Source organism: Anser cygnoides, chromosome 4, assembly GCF_040182565.1.
Source record: "Anser cygnoides isolate HZ-2024a breed goose chromosome 4, Taihu_goose_T2T_genome, whole genome shotgun sequence".
In the NCBI taxonomy this organism is placed as follows: domain Eukaryota; kingdom Metazoa; phylum Chordata; class Aves; order Anseriformes; family Anatidae; genus Anser; species Anser cygnoides.
The window spans coordinates 59,042,173-59,065,107 of NC_089876.1; the positions used below are offsets into that span (position 1 = coordinate 59,042,173).

Genomic DNA, 22,935 nt, shown 5'->3' on the forward strand with positions numbered 1-22,935 from the left:
CAGAGCATACCTATTTCAAGCTAATACACAGACACATTAAGTCCAGTAATGAAATCCGTAATTCCTACAAGCAACTAAACTGGGCATTATCAGCTAGCAGTTTACTGTGGCATCTTCAAATCTTGAGAGATTTGAAGGATGCAGTGATTGCCTCAGGGAAGATATTCCGTATGTTGAGGGTGACCAAAAGGACATCATTAACACAATTACAAGAAAAGCAGATGGACTAGATAAGGAGACTGTGAGAGAAGAGGACAGCAGATGACAGGAAAAGACAAAGTTTGTGAAGTGTTTTTGTGCAACTGAGAATGCAGCTGAGCTGACAGAGCACCCAGCTGCTGCTGAGAGGGCAGGCTCCATGGGCATGCAGCACAACAGCCAGGCAAACCCTTACAAGAAGCGGCGAATACTTCTGCGATCGGCTGGCTCCCACATCTGGCTTGCTGGGGAGCTAGGTAAGCATCGGTGTTGGCACAGGGGAAGTCACAGGAATCCAGGAGGAGGGGAGAAGAAGGAGGCACAGCACTACTCCTTCGGAAGCAGCTAGCTATTAGCTGGCTTACCTCTATCGTCAAAATCAGGTCACGGCTCAACAGCTAGCAACAGTACCACCTAAACCAGCACAAGCCATTGCAGCCTGCAGCTGCTCATCTCTCAGCGCTTCGATCTGCCCCTGACCTAACCCCTCCGTGGCACCAGCCAAAATGCTGTTTGACAGACCACACCACAGAAACAGGCAGCTGGAAAAGGTGCCTCTCCTCCCTCCCCCCTGTTGCTTTTCAGCCAAATCAGGTTCCTAATCTGGATTACCACGCAGCCGAGCAAAATGACTGTGCCAGCAAACTAGCAGGGATATCAAAGGGACAGGAGTGAATGGCTGTGAGCAGAGACTGTCTTAGGCCAGCACTGCTGCCAAAAAAAATTGTCAGACTGCGCTCTCAGAGGGCTAGAGGGCTTGCAGACACAGGGAAATCTATGGAGGTACACTAGAGATGGAAGTACAAAAAGGAACTACAAAAGAGTCCAGGAAGATAAGTGTAACAATAGTGTTTCAAGGAACCTCTTTGACAGGTCACAACAAGCATAGGAAAAAAAAAAGTCATAAGCAGGATGAGACATAATAAAAGCCTAAAAAAGCCCATCTGTGATATGGACAGAGATAACAAGACTTTGGAGAAGAAAAGGAAACAGAATTCATATCCATCAAGATAAACAGGTTTAAAAAAACAGACTGGAGTCAAAGAGGACTCCCAAGTTATAGGTCTGATTGACAGTGAGCAGTTGTGTGCCTTCCAGGCAGGATCAAAGTCCCTACCCAGAAAAAAACAGGGCTCCTTGTGTAGGGACTGCAGATGGAATTTCAAGTTGGGAGGATCTCTGAAACACTATACAACAGTTCCTCAACAGGTGGAAGCTCTTAATTCTGAATGAATTCCTATGCATTTTTTTAAAATGAGCTTAAAAGCTAGCATACCGAAAAGTGTACCTGTTTGCAATATTAAAAATGGCCGATATGGACAGCATTGCCATGGAGGACAGAGACCAAAAATTGTTGGGATGCTTTGCAAACCTTCACATGAGAATCCAGAATGAGCCAAAGCTGCATCTTTAATTTTCACCTTTTTGACGGGAGAAGAAGTATTTAGATTCAGAAGCCTATACTTTGCCTCCCCTGTAATTTTGCTACTGTCAAAAACTAGAAGTACATCTAGGAGTGTTTAAGAGCTGGTTTTGATGACAAAGTATTACATCGGGATGGAAAATGAATCCACATTTGTCTATTTCAGTAATGGAGTGAAAAAGTAAGCCATTCGCACTTTTTGAGGTTACACTGAACTTCTAGAGATATTTCCATGCGATCTTGTCTCCTTCAGTGCCATCCAGTGGCGTTAATGCGAAATATCCGAGAGGATATACAAAAACACCAGAGCACACAAAACAGCTCTGTATTTTCAGGAGGTGCTGTTCATACCAGGTAAATTGCAGGTTGTCAGGGATATTGGTGTAACAATAATGAAAAACAGAGCCATGATTTTCAATAGCAATAATTCAAATTAGATTTGACATTGTTGCCTGGAGTCTCAGGAAAGCTCCTTATATCATTTCTAAAATAGTTATTTGTGTCTGCAAAATATGTAGCACATACAAAATTCATACTGGTACAGCACGATATAAAGATTTAATAGCATCCATTTGCGTAATGCAGCTATCCGCAACCCAAGCCAATAAAATATTAGTTGTAATTTTTCTCTTTCTCCAAGGCATGAATAGTTTGACTGAAGGAGCTCGGGTATCTAGATTTACAGGTTCTTACACTCTCAGTAATGCAAGTATATTTAAAACGTATTCACATATATATACGGTACTAGATATGTGTGTGTGGACATGCATACACATCTACACACAAAAGTTCAGTGTGTCACAGCCTCATTAGAGATTCTTTTTTTTCAGATAAGGTCTTCTTGCCCTTTTAGTGCTTTCCCGAATCCTCTTGAATTACAATGAACTCAAGCCAATATTTGCATTAAGACTCTTAATACTGTTTCCTTGCTTTCTCCAACTCAAGGGTAGAGCTGTCTGCCAAAGGCCTAAGGCTTCCTACCTAAAAACTCTTAAAAGGTGGCTCTGCAAGATGGATTTCTGCAAACAAATGGATTTCTACCTCTTTTGTTCCTTTCTGGCACACAAAAAAAGACAAGAAGACATCTTATACAAAATTAGAAGGGCAGAATATTTTCTTGGTGTTACTTACCCTAGCAGATGCTTACTGCAAAGGAAAAATCTATTGAAATGCTAATGTCTCTGTGCTCACAGAGTTTTCACTTTCCCTTCCCTAAGTCTCTGTTTAAATCCCAGAGGTTCCTCTGTCAATGCTCCCCCTTCCATCACTGCTTGTCCCTTGGCTCAGGGCTGAAACTTGATTCTGTGCAACTTTTTCTGCTCTACCAATATAAACAGCCTTCCAGATCTATCCTCTCATTCCTCTTAGTCCTAGGCTCCCGGCATACAGTCCCCCTCATCTGTATGTACTCGTTCTTTTGCCTTACACTCTACCTCATTGATTTCTCCTCAAGAATTTAATTTCCTCCCTCACCTAATTCCAGTATCCTATCCCAGGTTAACTTATTTTCCCCGCCTAGTAGTTTCAGTCTCACCATGTCCCCTGCCTCAATTCTTACTGCTTCCCTCCCCTCAGTCAGGTACATGTCCCCTTACTATTCCTATCAGACATACTCAAGCACCAGTGAAAAAACAGGAATCAGCAGCTTTTCGGGAGCACAGGGAATGGTCTCTGTAACCTCACTTCCAGTCCCCAGTTCCATCCTAGTCCGGTGTGGCAAACAGAGCTGCAGCTCATAAGCAGAGTAGGCTCGACTGCAGCAGTAGTGGAGGCTGGGGGTGGGGGGGGGGGAGGACCGGGACACATGCTAAGTCAGGAGTGTGGAAAATTAATTTCTTCAAATGCTTATAAATTTGGCCAAGTATAGTCAGAAGATCAGAAAACACCTGCCCCAAATTCAGGTTTTCATGGCAAATTCCAAATCAGCTCTAGAGCATAAAGGCACTTCAAAGATAAGATCTCCACAATATTTCACCCTAGACAAAGCCCTTTTTTCCCCTGCTTTTTTTCTTAGATCACAGTTGGTAGCAGGAAAGTCATCCTAAACTCCCACCTGTAGCATGGAAAATTATATGCCGGACAACGGATGTTTAGCAAGTTGGATGCTTTATTTTAACTAACTCATATGAAAGGAAATAACTGACAACCCTATTCTAGGCATTGTTTCAAGTATAACATAGTAATAAATGCAAAGCCATATTTTAAGCTAGTAGTAAGAGCACATGAGTAAATGAAAATAATTATCAACTCAGCTCTTCATTTTTACCTTTAGTTTTATCCACTGCAACTACACAGTATGTTTTCCTCAGTTGAGAAGTCTCAGGAGAGGGGGTGACTTTATAATCCAGAGCTGCTTACAGTAGCATAACAGTAGCATACCTGCGGTGGAATAAAAACACAGATTCACTTTAACCTTCCTTCCATTGGCAGGCTTACATAGTCATTAATGCTCTTTCAGCAAGTATTTTCTGTCATTCGAAGAAATGATGGCATCTAATACGATTCCACAACCTCAGGTAATGAGGTCAGAAAGCAAACGCACATTTGCACCTCTGGGTTACTGAACAGCAGTGACCGGCTACCTTGGCCCACGCAGACACATCCCCCTGAAGTGCTGTCTCTTGCCCAGCTAGGAGACCTTCATTCAAGGCTCTGCTCCAGCAGAACCAGAACATTACCTTGGGAAACAGCAAAAGGTCTCCTTCTCTTCCAGCGTCAAGCTGCATTCCTAACAAACACAACCCAGGGCTCGCGAGTGCTTGCTCATTACTTATTGCAGGCACCAACCTACGGATGGTGCTCAGAGGATTCATTGTGCCAGGCCAGTCAGATCCCACCGCTATTACCCTTCTGCGACAATAACTCCAAGCTTTATCTTTTGCACGGCTGTGATGTTAAGGGCACACTTCCCGTATTAAGCTGAATAAAGAGTGTCACTATATATTAACCTTAACTGCACAGAACATAATTGAACTCAATGGAGCTGCTGCCCTGTGTTTCAGCGGGACTCGAGTCTGGAGAAATAATAATTCACTAGTTTACAAAGGCAGAAATAAACTTTCTTTATTATACAGCGAGTGCAGGTGCAATACTGTGATTATAGACACTGGTATGATTCACCTTGAGATTTTAGTTGTATCTTGCCAAAAGAAGCTATTATCAAGCCCCAAATGACTCTAACAACACTACTATCAATGTGGTATTTAGAAGTTCCTTCCCTAGTGGGAACAAAAACATCTCTTTTCTTCCAATCTGGAAAATTAAATGCACAGTATTAGCACCATCAATGAGGTGTTTAACTTCAAAATTGCCTCTCCTGGTGAGAATGAAAACACTACTTGTTTCCTTTTTTAAAATTAACAGCAGTGTTTTTCTCTCTTTTCTACCAAACGCACTTTTTTAATCAACCTGAGACACAGTATGTCCCTAGCGCTCAGCGAGCACTGCGGGCGTACATCTACGTGTGTCTGCGAGCCCGTGCGTGACATCACACGCTCTGGGGCTGGCATCGAGCCTGTTTCCAGTATGGTGCGAGCACACAGTCACCTTTGTCCCAACAAAAAGGCTATGTTGATTCAAAAGAAGCACTAAATAACCCCAAGCTAACAGCACAACGTGCCAGAAAGGTGCCAAACCACAGAAGTTGCTCACCACAGCCAAAAACTGTTGCGTGGCATGCCAGGAGCGTGATGACTCTGACCTTTCTCCAGCTGTCACCTATGTTTGCACTCACCCATATGGTCAGTGGTCAAAGAGGTGAAACGACTCCCAGTTCATTTGTCCTATAAAACTGGGCAAGGAAGAGTTGCAATCAGCTCTCGAGCCACTCTAGTTCCAGATCATGCGTTAGGCTTTGTAGCTGTATTGAGCCATCAACACTCCCTAAGACAATGCTTTTAGAGGAGCCCAGGTCTCACAGATGATCCCCAGATCTCAACACTGCACATACACCTTCTGGGATCCCTCTGAGCATACGGCATTGCCACTCTCACTCCCTCAAGTCCAACCCCGCCCAGCTCCTACTCTTAACTGGTAAATTACCAGTTCAGCATGGGCTGGTCCTTAGCACTTTCACTTGGCAGCTCAGGTGGTTGCAGAGGAAGACGGAGTGTTCAAGGCTGTGCTGTGTGCTCTGCTACCTTCACTAGGTTACTGGCAGTTCAGCCAGTTATCCAGGCCTGCCCGAATTCCTGCTGGCCCTTAGGGGCAGGTGCCAAGTCTGGGCCAAGCCTCAGCTGTCTTTGTTAGAGAGAGACCTGGTTCATTTGGGGCTGCAAACAAGGAGGCTGGCAGCATGTATCACCTCATCTCCAGCCCAGACTCAGACCTGTTTGCCAGGGATTCCATTCACCATTGCCTTTCAGTGTCTGTATCGACCCCCTAGTCCAGAATCCTGGTATCACGGAGTCAGAGGTCTGGGAGACAGGCCCGCCCCATCTCTACCTGGAAAACCTCGTGTGACAGATCACATCTTTCCAATGTTTCAGGCTGTATTACCAGATAACGACACACAGCACTGATTACCATCTGGATACAGATGGGTGACACCACCCCGGTGATGACCACAGTGCTGTTTCTGAACACTCTGACACCTCTTCTGGACAAACCCATTGCTCCCAGACCCCCCCGCCAGGCAGCACACAGACCTTCTCTCATTTTCTTGCCCTAGTTGCAAATACAGAGCAGTGAGTTTGTCAGATCCCATCACGCTTGTTACTGTCCTCTCTCTCAGTCCCCAGTTATCCTTACCAATGCGAGAGAGAACACTGGGTGAGTTAACTACACAGGGGAAGGAAAAACCCTTCCACTCTACCAACAGATACCGAGAAAAAGAGCATTGGCTTCCCTAGTGTTAATTCCACAAGCAGCACCTCAGCAGGCTGGCGCTGGGGATACCGTCACAGCGCGCTCACGACTTTTTCCACACAGAATTCTCGGCGCGCTTTTAGAATAAAGCCCAAGGACGAACTTTTCCAACGCAAAGCCCGCCTGCAGAGGAGCACAAGCCGATACGCGAGCCCCTCACAGGCGGCAGTTTCCGTTCTTAGCCGGTCTCCTTTATTAACGCTCCCTCCAGGACAGGACAGGACAGGACAGGACAGGACAGGACAGGACAGGACAGGACAGGACAGGACAGGACACCGCCCCCCCCCCATTCCCCTCCCCTCACGCGTCCGCCCCTCCCCGCGGCCGTTGGCGGCGCGAGCGCCCCCTCGCTCCTGCCGCCGCCTCGCGCCGCAAGGCAGGCTGGGGCGGGCGGCGGCGGCCGTGAGGTCATCGCCGGCGGCCGGAAGGAGCGGCGCGGAGCGGGGCCGGGCCGGGCGGGGCGGGGAGCGCCGCGGCGGGGCCGTTAGGGCCGTTGCGGGGCCTGGCTGAGGCGGGGGGGCGGGGGGGGGCGCGGCGGGCCATGGCGGGCAAGGCGGCGCGCGGCGAGCCGCTGGGGCGCACGGCGGAGGAGGTGGCGTGGGCGGAGGCGCTGCGCGGGGCCTGCGAGCCCGAGCAGCACTGGCGGCACCGGCGGGAGTTCCTGCTGCGCAACGTCGGGCGGCCGCCGGCGGCCGGCAGCGCCGAGCTGCAGCGCCTCGTGTCGCTCTCCATGGTGTGGGCCAACCACGTCTTCCTGGGCTGCCGGTGAGTGCGGGCCGGGTGGGGCGGGCGGCGGGCGGGGGGGTGATGGAGGCCGTCTGACGGCCTTCCTCCTCCTCCTCCTCCTCCCCCTCCTCCCCCCCTATCGCCCCTGCAGGTACCCGCCGCAGGTCATGGAGAAGGCGCTGGAAATGGCCGAAGGCATCCAAGTGAGCGACGCGCCCGTCCGCACCACGAGAGACGAACTGGTTGCCAAGGTGAAGAAAAGAGGCATATCAAGTAGCAATGGTTAGCAGATCATAGCTGTGACAATACATAGGAGTTAGACAATGCTTGCCTGTGAATGTTCGAGCTTTACCTCGGGTTTAATGTAATCCAGTTAATTTACTCTCCACAATCCCTAACCGTCTCCCCTCTTTATGCTATTTTTTCCCTCGTTAATGCTTTTGAAGTAGACACAATGTGTACCTACTCTGCTGGTGATTTAGAGCTCTTGTTTTGAAGACAATGTTTGTAAACCTACAGCCTGTGCACACCTTAAGCCAACTTTTTAATGCGATGTAGATGATTGTTCTCCAGCTTAACGGAATTCTTGTTGCTTTGCTTTTTGCTTTTTATTCAGACGCTGCTGCTTTGTAAGAAACTTAGAGTTTTGTTTTGTAAAGAAATTCCTAAATTGGTATTTTAAATGTTTTTTTATGATATTAGTAGACAAAATGCACTTTTTCTTTTTTTTTAGGTCAGACAATCTATTTAATGTGCTTTGGTCACTTTTGTTCTGGCCTGCAAGAATACAAGTACATACTTGGCCTTCAGATCCCAAACCAAAACCAGAAGTCTAGCATATGGGCACTTTTAGATTTATTTTTTTTTTTTTTGCCAAACAAATACTAAAATGTTCTGAAATGGTAGGTTGCACTTTTCGTTTTTTTGTCAAAAATTACTAAAATATTCTGAAGTAATAACTTAATTCCTGAAATTATGGTTCAAGGTGTAATCCTAATATATACCCTTTAACTTCAGAGGGATGTCTGTTAGAAGTTTTTAGATAAATTGCTTCTAGATGGATATTTCACAGTGCAGAAATTGAAGAGAATAACGCACTTACTTTGTTTTGCAGAAGGGGTAGAGGAGCCCTCCAAGAAACGAGCTGTTGAGGAAAGCAAAGATGCTAAGGATACCGAGAAGGATGTGAAAACAACCGAGGCAGAATCTCCTAAGGAAACAGAGAGCACATTGCCAAAAAAGCAGGAAAAAGATAGTAGCAAAGAATCAGAAAGCTCCCAGTCAGCTTGCAGTTCAAATCAAGCGGCAGTCGTAGCACTGAGCATAGAAGCAGAAGAAAAACCTGTTAACGCTGAAAATACTACTGAGCAAAGTCCAACCCCGTCTTCATCCGAAAAGGAGTCGGGAGAGAATCCACCTAAGGAAGGCAAGTGTGAAAATGAGCCGTCACCTGAAAAAACTACGTTAAGTTCCGGTCCACCGGCTGCTGCCAAGAGCGCCCCGCAGGCAGGAGCAGTGCCACCGGCGGCTGCCAAGAGCGCTCCACAGACGGAGGCAGTGCCACCCGCTGCTGCCAAGAGTGCCCCGCAGGCGGCAGCGGTGCCAGCGACTACTGCCAAGAGCGCCACGCAAACGAGCGCTACCTTGCTGTCTTCCAAAAACCAAGCGAGTGCCATGCCATCGGTGTCCAAGAGCGTCGCCCAGGCGGGCGCCTCGCTGCTGCTCGCCCCTAAGAGCGTCGCTCAGCCGGGCACCTCGCTGCTGCTGGCGCCCAAGAGCGGCGCCCAGGCCGGCACCTCACTGCTGCTGGCCTCCAAGGGCAGCGCTAAGGCGGGATCCTCGCTCCTGGCCTCCAAGAGCAGTGCGGAGGTGGCTGCCTCGCTGCTGGCCGCTCGGAGCGGCACTCAGCAGGGTGCCTCGCTGCTCACCTCCAAGAGCAGTGCTCAGGTAGCTGCTTCGCTGCTGGCCGCTCGGAGCGGCTCTCAGCAAGGTCCCTCGCGGGCTGGGGCACCCTCCAAGGGCGGCACGCAGGCCGGTTCGCAGCAGCTTGCCTCCAAGAGTAGCTCGCAGGCAGGTGAAAGTCCCGCTAAGGCTTTGTGCAAACCGTTAACCAGTGAAGATGCAAAGGAAAGACAACCTTTTTTCAACAGACTCTACAAAGCTGTAGCCTGGAAACTGGTTGCTGTGGGAGGCTTCAGCCCTAGTGTAAATCATGCCGAACTTCTTAACTCGTCTATTCAGTCTGTAAAAGCTACCTTAGATGTTGCTTTTGTTCCCCTGAAGGAGCTTGCAGACTTACCTCAAAACAAGAGCTCTCTAGAAAATATCGTTTGTGAACTGAGGTGCAAGTCTGTCTATTTGGGTACTGGCTGTGGTAAAAGTATGGAAAATGCCAAAGCAGTTGCTTCAAGAGAAGCTCTGAAATTGTTCCTCAAGAAGAAAGTTATTGTGAAGATATGTAAAAGGAAGTACAAAGGTAGGGAAATCGAAGATTTGGTACTTCTGGATGAAGAATCAAAACCCTCAAATTTACCTCCAGCTTTAAGAAATCCTCGGGAGATCATGTAGGCAAGAGTCGCTGTTTGTACCACGTATAGTATTTCAGTACAAGGACTGAAGGTTAATTTTGTACTTTAAAAATGTAGGCTTCCAGGTATTTTGTATTTCTTTCTCGGTTTTGCAAGACGATTCTCTTCCTTTCACTTGGTAGCAATTGTATAAAACTTGTTAGAGATGACAAGTGTGCATTTAAAGGTATGCCTTAATACATGGCACACTAGTGTGCTGTTTTATTTGCAAAATAGTCTACCTAATTCTTCTATTTTTAATTAAACGATTAAGGTACAATTTGCTGTTTAAAACCTGACGATTTTGTAATTCTTACGATTTGATGGCGGTGTGCTCAATTGTCTACCATGTCGTTTTTTTAGCCACGTAGACGTATGTATATAGGGACCATAATACTTGAATGATTGAAAGTTGTTTAGGAACTTCGATCAAAAAGTTGAATCATCCGTTTCAGACGTGTTGCTCATAATGTTCACTGTTCCTCTTACTAGGAGAGAAAATAGTTGGTTGACTATTTCTACGAGACCTTGTAATACTTGCAATATAAATGACATCATGATCCCATTGAATGTTATACTAGCAGTTAGATCCCATTTAACATTAGACTAGCAAGTTGCCATTTAGCAGTCGAGTCACAGCTACTTCAGCCACCAAAACTCCGTAAGTGGATCTAATTTATATTGTGAAAAATCCTTTACAGTTTTTTCAAATAAACGTGGGTTTCTATACGAAGCATATTTTGACTGCTACTAGAACAATAAAACCTCTGGGATATGTGTTTATAGTACTTTGTTTTTAGCCATTAACTATTCCAACCATTTCAGTAACTTTGCAACACCTTAAGGAAAGCTTTACTTTGAGTGGTTTCAAGATGTAATCCCACTAGGCTGAGTTGTTTTCTTGGGATGCCTAGTTGCAATACTGTAATGCTGAGTGGACCTGTAAAATATTTCTGCTTTTCTAACACTTACTAAGAGGTAGATGAGCAAAATCAAGCTGTCGCTGTCTCCTAGGGACAGCGAGCGTATTGTAAAGCGTTCACACGAGTCGAGCCCTTTGTTACTTTTTTACATGATGTTCGCAGTGGTCTGAAGCGAAGGAAGCGGGAGATTACCTTGTTTTTGATGTTCTGGAAATACCTGCACAAATTGCATGTTCTGATATATTGGATAATGACATGTAATTGTAAAAACATGATGTCTTCAGCGTTGTTTGGAATTAATCTCGTCTAATTACAGTAGTTAGTATCATTTAATGGAGGCCTGGCACTTGATTGACAGATCCATTGATGGAGTACTGTGGGAGTGAGTAGGAATCCCTGGGATCTCACTAGCATATTCATCCACTTAAAGGCTTTGAGTTCTGTGATTTCTGGGACGAAACCACAGTGGTGTTGGTACACTGTTCCTGGTGTGACTTTGAACAGCAGGGGCTGGCTGGGTGGTAGCACCTGAAGCCTGCGAGTTTCTCATGCTTTGGGACGGCCGGGTCAGAACCTGCACCTCATCCCTGTCCCCTTGGATCGTCCTTAACTCTGGTCCTTCCTCAGGAGCCCCCGGGTGTTGCTTGAGCATGACCCAAGGTTTGGTTTGCAACACGCAAAATTGCTTCTTCCATAGCGTAAGAATTGGTGCATGCCTGTAGCGCTGAGAACTTCGTGCTCTTGTTTTGTAATGGGGAGTTGTACCTGTGCCAGGAAGCGTGAGGTCTCCTCAGGTCCCCGTTCGGGTGGAGGCGCAGAGGCAGGACTTTGCTCTCCGAAGTGCAGCTTTTCTGTTAGTTCCTTTGGGTACCTCCGGTTGGGAACTGCAGCAGGTGTTGGGATTCCAAAACCTGTTCGCTACCTGTGAGAGGGAGCTGGCGGTGTGCCCTGACCTGGGGGTGTTAGGAGAGCTGCGGTAAGCGGCTGGGGTGTGGGATGCCTTGTCCTGCCTGACAAGCCCTGACGGGGTCTGTCGTTAGCGTTTGCGTGTTACTCGGAGGTGTTTGGTGGTGACCCATTGAAGGACGAGCCTGAAGCTTCTCTTAGCAGAGCCCGGAGGCCGAAGCGCGTTATTTTTGCTGCAGGCGGGGGGACGCAGCGCGGGCGGCAGCTGCCGGCTCTGTCAGGCGGGGGGCGGGGCCTCGCGGCGCGATTTGCATAAAGTATTCACGGTGGGCGGGGCCGCGGCGCATCACCCCGGTGGGGCCGGTACCACGGCCGCCCGCGGGCGTGACGCGGCCCCGGGGCGCAGCGGCGCGGCTGTGCTGCCTGTGTACGGCCTCCCGGGGCCGGCGAGGGGGCGAGCGGGCGGCGAGCGGCACTCGCCCTAACCGGGAGGCGGCCGCTGCCGTGGCGCCATATAAAGGCGCGGTGGCGGTAATGCGGCAGGGCGCCCTGAAGACCTGCTCTCTAGGCCACGCACGGGGGACGCCGTTCCTCAAGGGCCGCGCGCCCGCCTAGGGGAAAGTCCCCGGACGGCGGGCAGAGAGTGCCGGGCGCCGCCGGCGCCAGCCCCCGCCTCGCGGCCCGCGCGGAGCCGCCGAGACGCCCCCGGGCAGAGCGGGCGGGCGCGGGGCGGGCCCTCGTCACGGCCACAGGCACGCAGGTAGTGCGCAGGCAACGCGCATGCGCACCAACAGCACGGGGCTCACTCTCAGGGCGTCCGAAGCCTTTTGGGCGCCCGGCACCGCGCCGCTGCCTCCCCCCCCGCCTCGAGTTCACACCGAAGTGCTTACGAATCCTCCGCGGCAGGTCCGGGGCCGCTAAACTACCGAGAAGTCTTAGTTTACCATTATTTTTAAACTCTAGGCACACGACCCATTTGTAGGTACGGCACAGTCCGCAAACCCGCTGCTTTCACACATGACAAGAAAGAACCGAGCTGGGGCGCAGCTCTGCATAGCTTTGCTTTGGTTTTGAGGGGCTGGAATGGAATCCCAGTGTCCCAGTCTCGGTTGCTGAAAAGGATCTGTCTAAAGCTATAGAGCTAACGTTTCGTTAGCTGGCATCCCTCCGTAGAGGTGGCACCTGAAGGGCAGCCTGAAGACTGCAGACAAACCTGCGTTTGAACCCTGTGCAGTGACCAACTTTTTATTTTTTTATTTTTGGACCCTAAATGTTGCTCTACAGAATCTCATCAACTTGGGCTGTTTTTCTCTGTGGGAACACATTTTACTCTCTCGCTTGTAAATTATGGTCAGTGTCGGTCTTCTTCTTTGATACTGCCTCCCTCTTACCCTAACCAGATCTGTTCCCATTTACTAGGTTGCAAACTGCAGGGAAAATAACAGCAGTAGCTGCTCAGTAAAATACGTCTTTTAAGCTTTTCTTTCTGCTAAAATGTGCATTTCTGCAAGGTTTGCATATTGTATAACATGGCGCACTCTTTGTCCACGTAACAATTGCCTTGTAGTTGTGCACCTTCTAGATGGTTCGGCTAGTTGCCGCAACCCCAACAACAGTACTTCCATTAGCAAGGCTACGTGTTTTTAAGAAAATATTTAGTCAGACACCTTTGCCACTATTTCTTCTACCAGTAACATTCCTGCAACTGAAAATGACTCGTACAGCTCTGATGTCTGCACCTAAAGAACTTTAAAGTTTGATTTGCCATTGATGGTTAAGTGACACAAATTGTTAGGCCCAGGTGGGCTGCGGAACTGCGTGTTTTAAATGCCCCTGTCCGCTGTCAGAATTCACACTGAGCAAAGGACACTTTATCTCTGGTAGGAAAGTAGATCTAACCCACGTTTGTCGGTTTTCCAAATCCTCTGGCGTTCTAGATTTTAACTGCTGTCTGAGAGACAAACTATATTTAATCAGATGCTGCCATAGGGTATGGAAGTTGAATGGGAAGAATTGTAAAAATAAACAGTTACTGCAAAGCACAGCATGACATAAACCTAGGTTGCACACTTTACTCCATTTTTAACTTTGCTCATCATGAAATAAACAGAACCCACTGGTCCAAAGCAAAGAGAGGAACTGGATATTGCAGCTGGCTTCTTCCTCATGTTAATACAACTCAACTGATCGCTACTTTGGGCTGAGGAAGAAATTTTCTTTCAGAGCATATTGGCAGAAAGCTTGGAATTTCTCCAGTTTTCAAACAGATGTTTGCATTCAGATGAGGAAGCACATACATCTCCTGATCAGTGTGGGATGTTTGTTACTTGGTGTTAGAGAGCTCTTTGATACAGCTGAGAATGAGGCTAGCTGGGAAAAAAAAAACACATGCTAATATTTTTAAGAAATGTACTGGTTTAATTTATCACCTTATCAAAATAATCTCATGTTTAGTCAATATCTAATGTTTAGGTGTCTTACACTCGCATAAACGAAAGAGAAAAGTAGTAGTGGTTGCTTCAGTATGATCTGTAATCTACCAGACAAATCAAGCCTAATTTTTTAAGGAAAATCAAAAGCGACAAATCTGACATTACAGGGAAGTATCTTTTTTTGGATGACCTGGCGTTAGGGAACTTGTTCGAGAATAACCTACCTGAATGAACACACTACCTCTGCAGCCCTGGAAAAGCCATCCTCTTCCCCAAATACCAGTTATATGGTGGCCACCTACAGCCTACAGCTCTCTGCAGCTGACTTTTAAAAAAGCCCAACTGGCTTGTGCTCATTCGTTCTTTTCTTTGCATTTCTTTTCTCCGTATCCTGTAGAATTCTTCATCTTCTTCATCCCATGGAAACCAAATAAGCATACCTGCCAACACATACACGTAGTCAAAAATCAATTCTGTTATCAATGCTGCTCCATTTGCCTAAAAGAAGCACCCTGCTATCATCCTTTGAGCATTTCTACTAAATGCGAGGTACCTCTTTCACAGTGACGGCCCCTTTTTACGCTTTTTCTCCTCAATAATGCTGCTTTTCGTTATTTTTTTTCCACACGCTGAAATTCTTCCTAGGCTATCAATGAAAAATTGAAAAGATGTAAACAGCTTGTGCACTATTAGGTGAAACGGGACAGGAACCAGCTATGATTCATGGACGTAAAATCAGGATTACAACAGATGGAAGACAGGCAAAACTACGAATGGGGGAAATCAAATTTAGATTAAATATCTGGAAATATTTTATCATAGTAAAATCTATAATGTGATGAAATAATCTTTCACAAGAAGAGGAATACTCTGGTTGGGACTCTTAAAAATATACTAGGACATGACAAAGGAACAAAAATGTTGTTTTCTCCATGGGAAGTGGGGTATAGACATATAAATGCAGTGAAGATTTACTACTTTGTAGTAATGTACCTCTGATACCACTGTGAATATCAAGCTCGCTTTGACAATTCTCCACTCAGTGGAGAGGGTTAGAGTGAAATTTATGGTCTTTCTGCCTGTCCATCTCTACCATCGCTACAGATAGCAAGGTTTTGCTCTACCATGCCTCCTCTTATCTCCAGATTATTCTCACAGTCATCAAAAGTATAGACATAGCTGGGTCACGGAAGCTACCGAGCTGCAAATAGTCCAATGCATTGAAATTCTCCAGTGCTTGCTCCCAGGCACTCCGGGGCATTACCAAGCCAGAGAATTCAGCCTGCTGTTCTGGATTTCCTTTCCCCCAGGGCTTCCAGCATGCAGCAAGCTAAGGCTTCATCTTCCTAGGGAAATCTGGTCTAACATTACTGATGCATTCCTAGACTGCTCAAAATTGAAATATTTCCTTCAGTGTTCAAAAGCAGCAGACAACATTGAAATTCAGGGAATGTTAGCTGATCTCTGCTGTACCTTAGATACTGCCTCCCACACAGTGACAAACAGCAAGTTTTTAGCACAGAAACCACCTGTAGCATGCCTTATGAATTATGCTACAATGACTTTCTCAGTTTTTTTCTTCTTACTGATGCTGCATATACAATTTGTCAGAAAAAGCAACGTCAAAAGTGAAGTCAAAATGTTATTTTTCATTAACATTTAATTGCAATTAACATTTATTTTTAAACAATGTATTAATTTTTAATTACCATTTTTGCTTTATTTTTCTGCTGTGTAGCGGAAATATCTATTTCTCAGTTTTATTTCTTTATGAGGTAGCAGAATGATGCAGCTGTTCACACTTACTGCAAGCAGAAACACAAACCCTCAAAACAGTCGACATCTTTCTAAAGAATTTAGTATCATTGGTGTTGATCCTGTTCCTTTTGCACTGGTGTGTAAGTTGGGCTTTCTGCCTGCACAGTAAGCATTATTTGTTAATGTTATATGAAAGAATTCAATTGCTTGGATTTCAGTTACTCAGAATTGACAGCAACGAGCACCACGCAATAAAGTTTCAGCACTGTACTGTCACTGGAAGTGAAAGTAGCTAGATTGTTTTCATTTTCTAAATCTATTTGTGCAAAAATGAGACAAAGGGCATAAAATGATCTGAGATTTTGCTTCGTTAATCTGAGCTGTCACAACACACAAAGGAGCTGGTTTTACTGGTGAATGGATTTTAACGTTGCAACGTCCTCTGAGGAACTTACTGACTTGCAGACTTCCTGCTTTTATGGCCAGAGTGACATCAGTGTAACACACAATGTTTTGAAAGTACTGCCTACAACTTTGTTTTCATTTATTTTATGAGCTTGCCAGCACACTGATGACTAGGGCTAAGACATCTGTCTACAGCTATTGCTCAACACCTTAGCTGTAGACTCAGAAAAACACCGTGACAGGATACCAGTTTAGCAGCTGCATGAGCTGAAAGTTTAGAATGTGTTTAAAGACCTTCCTGAACTGGGTGTTGAGGAAATGATACTTGGATACTGCCATCATGTAAGATACGGATCTCCCTGCTGGTTAGATGAATCAGTGAGGTTCAACACGCTGCTTTTGTCATGGGGATAGCCGTGGGGCCATCTCACGCAGTCAACACACTCACAGAATTGCAGGAAAAAAAGCAGGCTGTAAGGGATCCTCTGGAGGCCATCTAGTTCAGCCCCCTGCTCAAAGCAGAGCCAGCTTCACAGCCAGATCAGGTCGTGCCAGGCCTCATCCAGCCAGGCTCCAAAAATATCCAAGGATGGAGACCACGAAACCCCTCTGCACAAGCCATGCTGCTGCTTATCCACCACTCTAGATCGTTCCATCCAGAAATGATGTTATCTACAGCATTAGTATGGCCACCGTTTTAGTGCTGGCCATTTACCTACAGGTAGGAATATGTAACATAATAAATATCTACTTCACTCTTGAATGCAGTCATCTCTGATGCTTTTTTTTCCTCCCCCAAGTTTACAGGATCTCATATTTTTTCCCACTTTTTTTTTTTCAGGTGCCTGAAATATAAATGCAACATACTGCAAGATGTACAGGTCTCCTGGTGATATTGCCAGACACCACAAGTTGTGTTTTTTTTTTTTTCCCTAATGCTTATGATTTTTTTCATGTAGTAAAGATCACAGGAAAACTTCTGAAAGAGAAGCAATTCTTGGTATTTTTTTTTAAATAATTCTAAGTGCTTGGTATCACTCTCCCAGTAGTACTATAACTGAAAAGTATATGTATTTCTACTTTTGTTGCCTACTATAGGTGTTGTGGCCAGCATTTGATACAAATCCTGCAGCAGCCTTGGGGGAGACAGGATACTCTGTCAAAATCAGGAGATTTGTTGGCAGGCGAGTGGGTTTTAAGAGACTAAACTTCTTTGACACCCTATTTAGAATCCTCTGAAAAGATTCCTCGGGATAAAATGTCACTGCGCTTCCCTAAGTAATGGTTTATCGTGAATCATTTTGCTCTCCTTTAGAGCTAAATAAGGCAGCTCTATCTTACGGGAAAAGCTGCCTAAGTTACCGCTGTGACAGTTCGAGGATATGAATTAAGCAGATGCGTGAGGAAGAGCTTGCCTTTCAGGCACCCTCCGGTGTAACAGAGTGAAACGCATCTGTGGCCGTGCCGTCGGTGCAAGCCTTACCTCACGATGAAGAAGCTCCTCAGAAACAAATTGCTACAGCAAGCAGGCTCACCTCAGGGCGGCGTGGGGGAGGCTGACGCGAGCCGTCTGCAAGCAAACTGTTTAAAGGGGATGTAATATAATATAATATAATATAATATGAACGTTACCGCGATCAGACTTACCCGTCCCCCCCGCTCGGGCACGCTGCCCTGGGAGGGGGGCTCTGGGGGGGATTTGTGACGGGTTGTTTGGGGCGCAGGAGCGCCCCGCGGGGACGCTGCGTGAGGGTGGCAGGGAGGGGGGCTGCGACACCAAATCCCCAATTCCTGCGGGTTTCGGGCCACTATTTCCTCACGGAATCAAAGGGGCTGTGACGGGGGCGGCCGTTGGGGCGGCCGTTGGGGCGGCCGTTGGGGCGGCCGTTGGGGCGGCCGTTGGGGCGGCCGTTGGGGCGGCCGTTGGGGCGGCCGTTGGGGCATCCCCCCCCCCGCCCCGCCCCGCCCCGCCCCTCAGCCCGCCCCTCCCGGCGCGGCAGGGCGAGCCCGCGGTCCTTTAAGCGAAGCCCCGCCCCCGCTCTCCTCCCGCCCCCCTCCGCCCTCCGCGCCAATGGGAGCGCGCGGCGGGGGAAGGCGGGAGAATGCGAACCCCTGGCGGCGCCGCCGGCCGCGCCTTATAAGGGCAGGGCGTCGCGCATGCGCGCAGCACGGCGGCGAGGGGCGGGGGCTGCGAGCGGGTCTCGCTGCGGCTCCGGCGGCGGCGGGGGTCGGGAGCGGGTGGCCGCGGGGGGATGATGCTGGCGGGGCCGCAGCTGGTGGCGGGGCCGGCGGCGGGCGGCGGCGAGCGGTCGCGGCTGCTGTCGCTGTACGTGCAGGAGTACCTGGAGTGCGTGGAGTCGCTGCCGCTCGACATCCAGCGCAACGTGTCGCTGCTGCGCGAGGTGGACACCCGCTGCCAAGGTGGGCGCCGGGACGGCAGCCCGGGCCGGGGGGGGGTGTAACCGCCCGGCAGCGCCGCACATGCGCCCGGCGGGGCGGAGGGAGGCAGGGAGGGGAGGGGAGGCCGGGCCGGGCCGGGGCTTTATGCGGGGAGCCCGGTGCCCCCAGGGGGTGGCGGCGCCCCCCGGGGTGTGGGGAGGGGGCAGGGGCTCACCGCGGCCGTCCCCCTGACGGCCCTGGGAGGTAGCTGCTGGAAGCCGTCCGGGTCTTCGGGGCCGGAGGGTGAAGGCTCCGCGCTGCTCTGGGGTCTCTGTCAGCGCTTCTGGGCGGTCCGCGGTGACCCGAAACCTGCGCGGGGCGGGTCCGAGCCTCCGCTTACCCCGCGCATCGCTTCCACAAATCCTTTCAGCCGCTCGCGCGCCACCGCGCTCCTCAGCCGGTTGAAAAGAGCGAGGAAAACAGGCTAAAAACTCGATAAAAAATACCTATATCTTAGGCCCGGGCCTGCGGATCATCTGAAAGTACTGCTCGTACGGTTTTGGCTGGTGTGGAAGGCAGTGATAGCTCGTGTGGGAGGAGCAACGCCGCTCCTGGGCTTGGAAAACTGAAACCCTTCAGCTTTTCATTAGCTCCGCCAGGCTTAATCGTGTTGTCTGTGAGGAGCACTGGGTCGTGGCTCAGTTTTGTTTAAAACAGAGGTTTCAGAGCTGTGTAGCAGGGTGTACAGGTACCTCCTCCAGTCCTGGGGGTGAACACGGAGATGGTTTGGTGCGCTCGCATCTCTGCCGCTCCTGAAGTCCCTTCTTCCACATGTGAGAAATTTGGCTGCCCTTTGGAGAGCGGGTCCCGTGGTGGTCAGGACAGGCTGCTCCAGGGAACGATCAGCTTAAAAAGGTGTCTGCAATGCAGAGCGTTTGTTTTTTTCCCTGTCACTATGGAAAAACAAACAGTTATTGCTCGTGCATTCTCCCAGGCAGGGCATTCCCTACCTGGGAAATCTATAACTACACCTATACCACCTATTTTTTTTACCTCGCAAAAGAAGGCGAGGTGGGAGATAATGTGGGGGGAGTACCGTACTCCGCGCTCTTCAGGAACAGAGTAAAATTTCTTTCCATGTCAAGGCAACAGATGTGGCTGTGCTTGTAGGCAAACAGAGCTTGTGCTTTTAATGATAGCCGGAATGCTAGCACTGAGGAAAAATAGGCTGCGTGACTTATTAGACAGGCAGAGTACTGATTTTTATCTTCCCCTTGTGAAGGTCTCGAGTTAGAACAAAGTGCTGTTGGCTTCTCCTGTCACGCAGGTTGCAGAATTTATAGTAAAAAGGGGCTGTTCGCACTTAAGCTGCCATTTCAAGATGTCAGCAGGGAAAAAAATCACGGTGAACAAAGTTGTGATAATATCTGTGGCTTCCACTCAGTGGGAGCTTGAATTATTTCACAGCTGTACAAAGCAGGCAATATTCTTTAAAAATGAAAGCCAGTTTGTAAAACAAGGGTCTGCAGAAAGAGAAGGATTGTACTACACGTGTTCTGGTCACAGAAGTACACAGTTGAGTATCGTACATAAATTCCCTTGCCTGTTAAAATCTTCAAGCTGTTTCCAAAGGAACCGGTGCTGTATCTAACACTGCATCAGATCTCGCTGTCAGTTCTACTGATCTAGTTCCTTCCACTGCAGCAGTTCCTCTCTTTTATGAATAGATCTAGTGTAACTTTTGGTCTAGAAAATATTATTTTAAAATCCAGCAAAATAGTAGAGTAGAGAACAGGCAAAGGCTGTTTGATGAAGCATTTGTTCATCTCCTTTTTGGGTTCAATAAACTTGTTTCTAGGAACTAAATGTCGTGAAAGATTCGCAGCAATCCCTGCAGGTATTTTGCATGACTTGTGAAAGAAAAAAGCCTAGGAGTGAAACCGAAACATTCGTTACTAGTAGCTTAAAAATATCCTGTGATGCACTAAACTGTAGGTCACCTATTCTGAAAAGTTCAGCCTTTATTTAAAATGAAACTTGCTGTAGCTTCTTTGTAACGTGAACGCACCAGTTTGAGTGGTTTACGTTGACTTAAATCCCAATTGTACATTTGCTAATGTGTGACTTGAAGCGCCATACATCTTTATAACTAAGCGTGGTTGAAAATGTAATACCAGACCTTTAGGTGAATAAGAAGGGGAAGGAAGAAGGCCTGAATATCTGGAGTGATGTCTGTGATATATGATGGCTACATGAATGACACGTGATTATAATGAATTCTCAGCTTCTTCATATGATATGATAAGCTATCACTTCGGTTTGTAGGCGTTGGAACTACTGGAGAAAGGAACCTCAACAAAAAATTCCTGCTTTGTCAGGTGCTGAGGCAGCATCTGGACTATCCACACTTCAGCAGCAGTGGTCGCCTTTCTTTTTCCAACGGCTTTAATAAGCTTGCTTTTCTGTAGAACATGAGAAACTTTTCTCGCAACAGATTGCAATCTTAAACACTGATTTGACGTTCACGTGCAACTTGAATTAAATATCGGATCTAGCCCACTAGGGTATACTATAATTAACACTTGCACTATTTTTTTGTTAGAAATACATTTTTATATTTTCTTGAGTGTGTTCAATCTTGTGTAATTGTTTCTATTATCTTCATTTTGTAGAAGCGCTAAAAGAAATAGATGAAGTCTATGAAAAATACAAGTCGGAAAATGATCCCGTTCAGAAGAAACGCTTGCAGCAGCATCTTCAGCGTGCGTTAATCAACAGCCAGGAACTTGGAGATGAAAAAATTCAAATAGTTACTCAGATGCTAGAACTGGTAGAGAATAGAGCCCGGCAAATGGAAACACACTCTCAGTGTTTTCAAGATCTGTCTGAGAATGAAAAGCCTCTGGAAAAGGCCAAGATGGAGTCCTGCCAACCGGAGAGGTCTTCACGGAGACCTCGTCGCCAGCGAACCAGCGAAAGCCGTGACCTGTGCCATATAGCAAACGGGATTGATGACTGCGATGATCAGCCACCTAAAGAGAAGAGATCTAAATCTTCTAAGAAGAAAAAACGCTCCAAAGCCAAACAAGAGAGAGAAGTTTCACCTGTAGAATTTGCAATTGACCCCAATGAACCAACTTATTGCTTATGCAACCAAGTGTCTTACGGCGAAATGATAGGGTGTGATAACGAACAGTGTCCTATCGAGTGGTTCCACTTCTCGTGTGTTGGACTCACCTATAAGCCAAAGGGGAAATGGTACTGCCCGAAGTGCAGAGGAGATAATGAGAAAACTATGGACAAATGTACTGACAAATCAAAAAAGGATAGAAGATCGAGGTAGTGAACGCAATTTGTGTTTTAAAGAGTTGGTCCTTTTATATTAAAAATGTTTAATTTCCAGAGAGCGCTGTTTTAGGAAATGCATAAGACTATGCAATAATTTTTAATCTATAATATTAATGGCGTATTAAAAGCTGTTATACCTTCTGTGAATCTTTAACTTTCTGCACTGAATAACCAAATAGTTGAAACAGGGTGGCTTCAGACCTTCACAGAAGACATCACAAGCATATGGCGCTTGATTTCAATTTAACCCCATTAGTATTTAAAAAAAAAGGCAAAAACAAACAAAAAACCTTGTGAGTCTTGAAATAATGGTGGTAGGAAAGATACTGAAGAACTCTTTCATGTTATGGGGAAGGCACTGAAATGCCTCACCTAACTGCTAGAACCTTAACAACTGAATTTGTTCTTTATCCCAGGTCTTAAGTTTCTAGTTTTTGTGTTAACATCACACATTTGGAAATAGGGTTTTTGAATTCAGCTGTAAATGTTAAAGTCTTCCAGGCTAAAAGCAGACCTCTTCAGTGACTTTCGTATGACCAGTACGTTATTTCAAGGAAGAAAATACCACTAACTTAAGCTTTTTTTGTCAATATTAAACTCTTGTCTTTGTGACTTTACACATGAGAGTCAATTTTTGGATTTGACAGACTTGTGGTGTATAAGCAGTTTTGGATTTTCTTAGTGGGGTTTTATTGGGGTTCTGTTGAGCATCTTGATATGGTCTTTATTGTTTAAGATGGTCTCCCTAGCGATGAAACCATTTCCTTGATCATTTGTATTTTGCCACTGCCTATACAAGCCTTGAAGCTGTAGGAGGATCCCTTGAGAAGGGGATATTGACATTTCTGGGAACAGAAACTGCAAGTGTGATGAAATCTTCATCATAAACTCTAGAGATCTGGAATATGATTGATATTCTTTGGGACATCAACTTTGCTTTCCTTCAGTAGTATTTTGATACGTGTGTGGCCACACCAGGGTTTAAGTATAGCACAATAGCCCTT

At 47.1% G+C, this 22,935-nt stretch overlaps 2 protein-coding genes and 2 long non-coding RNA genes across 8 annotated transcripts in view; 2 read left to right on the forward strand and 2 right to left on the reverse strand.

The window, feature by feature from the left end:
- LOC125184582 (uncharacterized) overlaps nt 1-11,588 on the reverse strand; it is a 62,547-nt gene extending 50,959 nt beyond the window's left edge. The window contains exons 1-2 of the long non-coding RNA XR_010831208.1: nt 11,469-11,588; nt 3,888-4,000 (exon numbers count right to left, since the gene is read on the reverse strand). This is a non-coding gene — a long non-coding RNA (uncharacterized lncRNA). The remainder of the gene's footprint in view (nt 1-3,887; nt 4,001-11,468) is intronic.
- CDKN2AIP (CDKN2A interacting protein) lies at nt 6,950-11,036 on the forward strand. Its single transcript, XM_066996207.1, has 3 exons — nt 6,950-7,252; nt 7,365-7,495; nt 8,328-11,036. The coding sequence occupies exons 1-3, from the start codon at nt 7,029-7,031 to the stop codon at nt 9,779-9,781; spliced, it is 1,809 nt and encodes a 602-aa protein (XP_066852308.1). The 5' UTR covers nt 6,950-7,028; the 3' UTR covers nt 9,782-11,036.
- Nucleotides 11,589-12,169: 581 nt separating the features above from the next.
- LOC106035137 (uncharacterized) lies at nt 12,170-20,706 on the reverse strand. 5 transcript variants are annotated; one of them, XR_007168828.2, is made up of 4 exons: nt 17,852-18,159; nt 14,595-17,785; nt 14,266-14,481; nt 12,170-13,979 (listed from the first exon to the last, which is right to left on the reverse strand). It is a non-coding gene; the product is annotated as an uncharacterized lncRNA (long non-coding RNA). The 5 variants fall into 5 exon arrangements; XR_007168831.2 differs by having other exon boundaries at nt 14,266-14,687; nt 17,688-17,785; nt 17,852-18,156; XR_007168830.2 differs by lacking the exon at nt 17,852-18,159 and adding an exon at nt 18,819-20,706 and having other exon boundaries at nt 14,266-17,785.
- ING2 (inhibitor of growth family member 2) lies at nt 18,312-22,550 on the forward strand. The gene is made up of 2 exons (XM_048078262.2): nt 18,312-18,625; nt 21,256-22,550. The coding sequence occupies exons 1-2, from the start codon at nt 18,457-18,459 to the stop codon at nt 21,924-21,926; spliced, it is 840 nt and encodes a 279-aa protein (XP_047934219.1). The 5' UTR covers nt 18,312-18,456; the 3' UTR covers nt 21,927-22,550.
- The last annotated feature ends 385 nt before the right edge of the window (nt 22,551-22,935 follow it).

Coding starts and splice junctions, on each gene's coding strand:
- CDKN2AIP (XM_066996207.1), top strand. CDS start 7,029: ATGGCGGGCAAGGCGGCGCGCGGCGAGCCGCTGGGGCGCACGGCGGAG. Junction 7,253..7,364: donor CACGTCTTCCTGGGCTGCCG/GTGAGTGCGGGC, acceptor TCGCCCCTGCAG/GTACCCGCCGCAGGTCATGG. Junction 7,496..8,327: donor AGGCATATCAAGTAGCAATG/GTTAGCAGATCA, acceptor TTTGTTTTGCAG/AAGGGGTAGAGGAGCCCTCC.
- ING2 (XM_048078262.2), top strand. CDS start 18,457: ATGATGCTGGCGGGGCCGCAGCTGGTGGCGGGGCCGGCGGCGGGCGGC. Junction 18,626..21,255: donor GGTGGACACCCGCTGCCAAG/GTGGGCGCCGGG, acceptor TTCATTTTGTAG/AAGCGCTAAAAGAAATAGAT.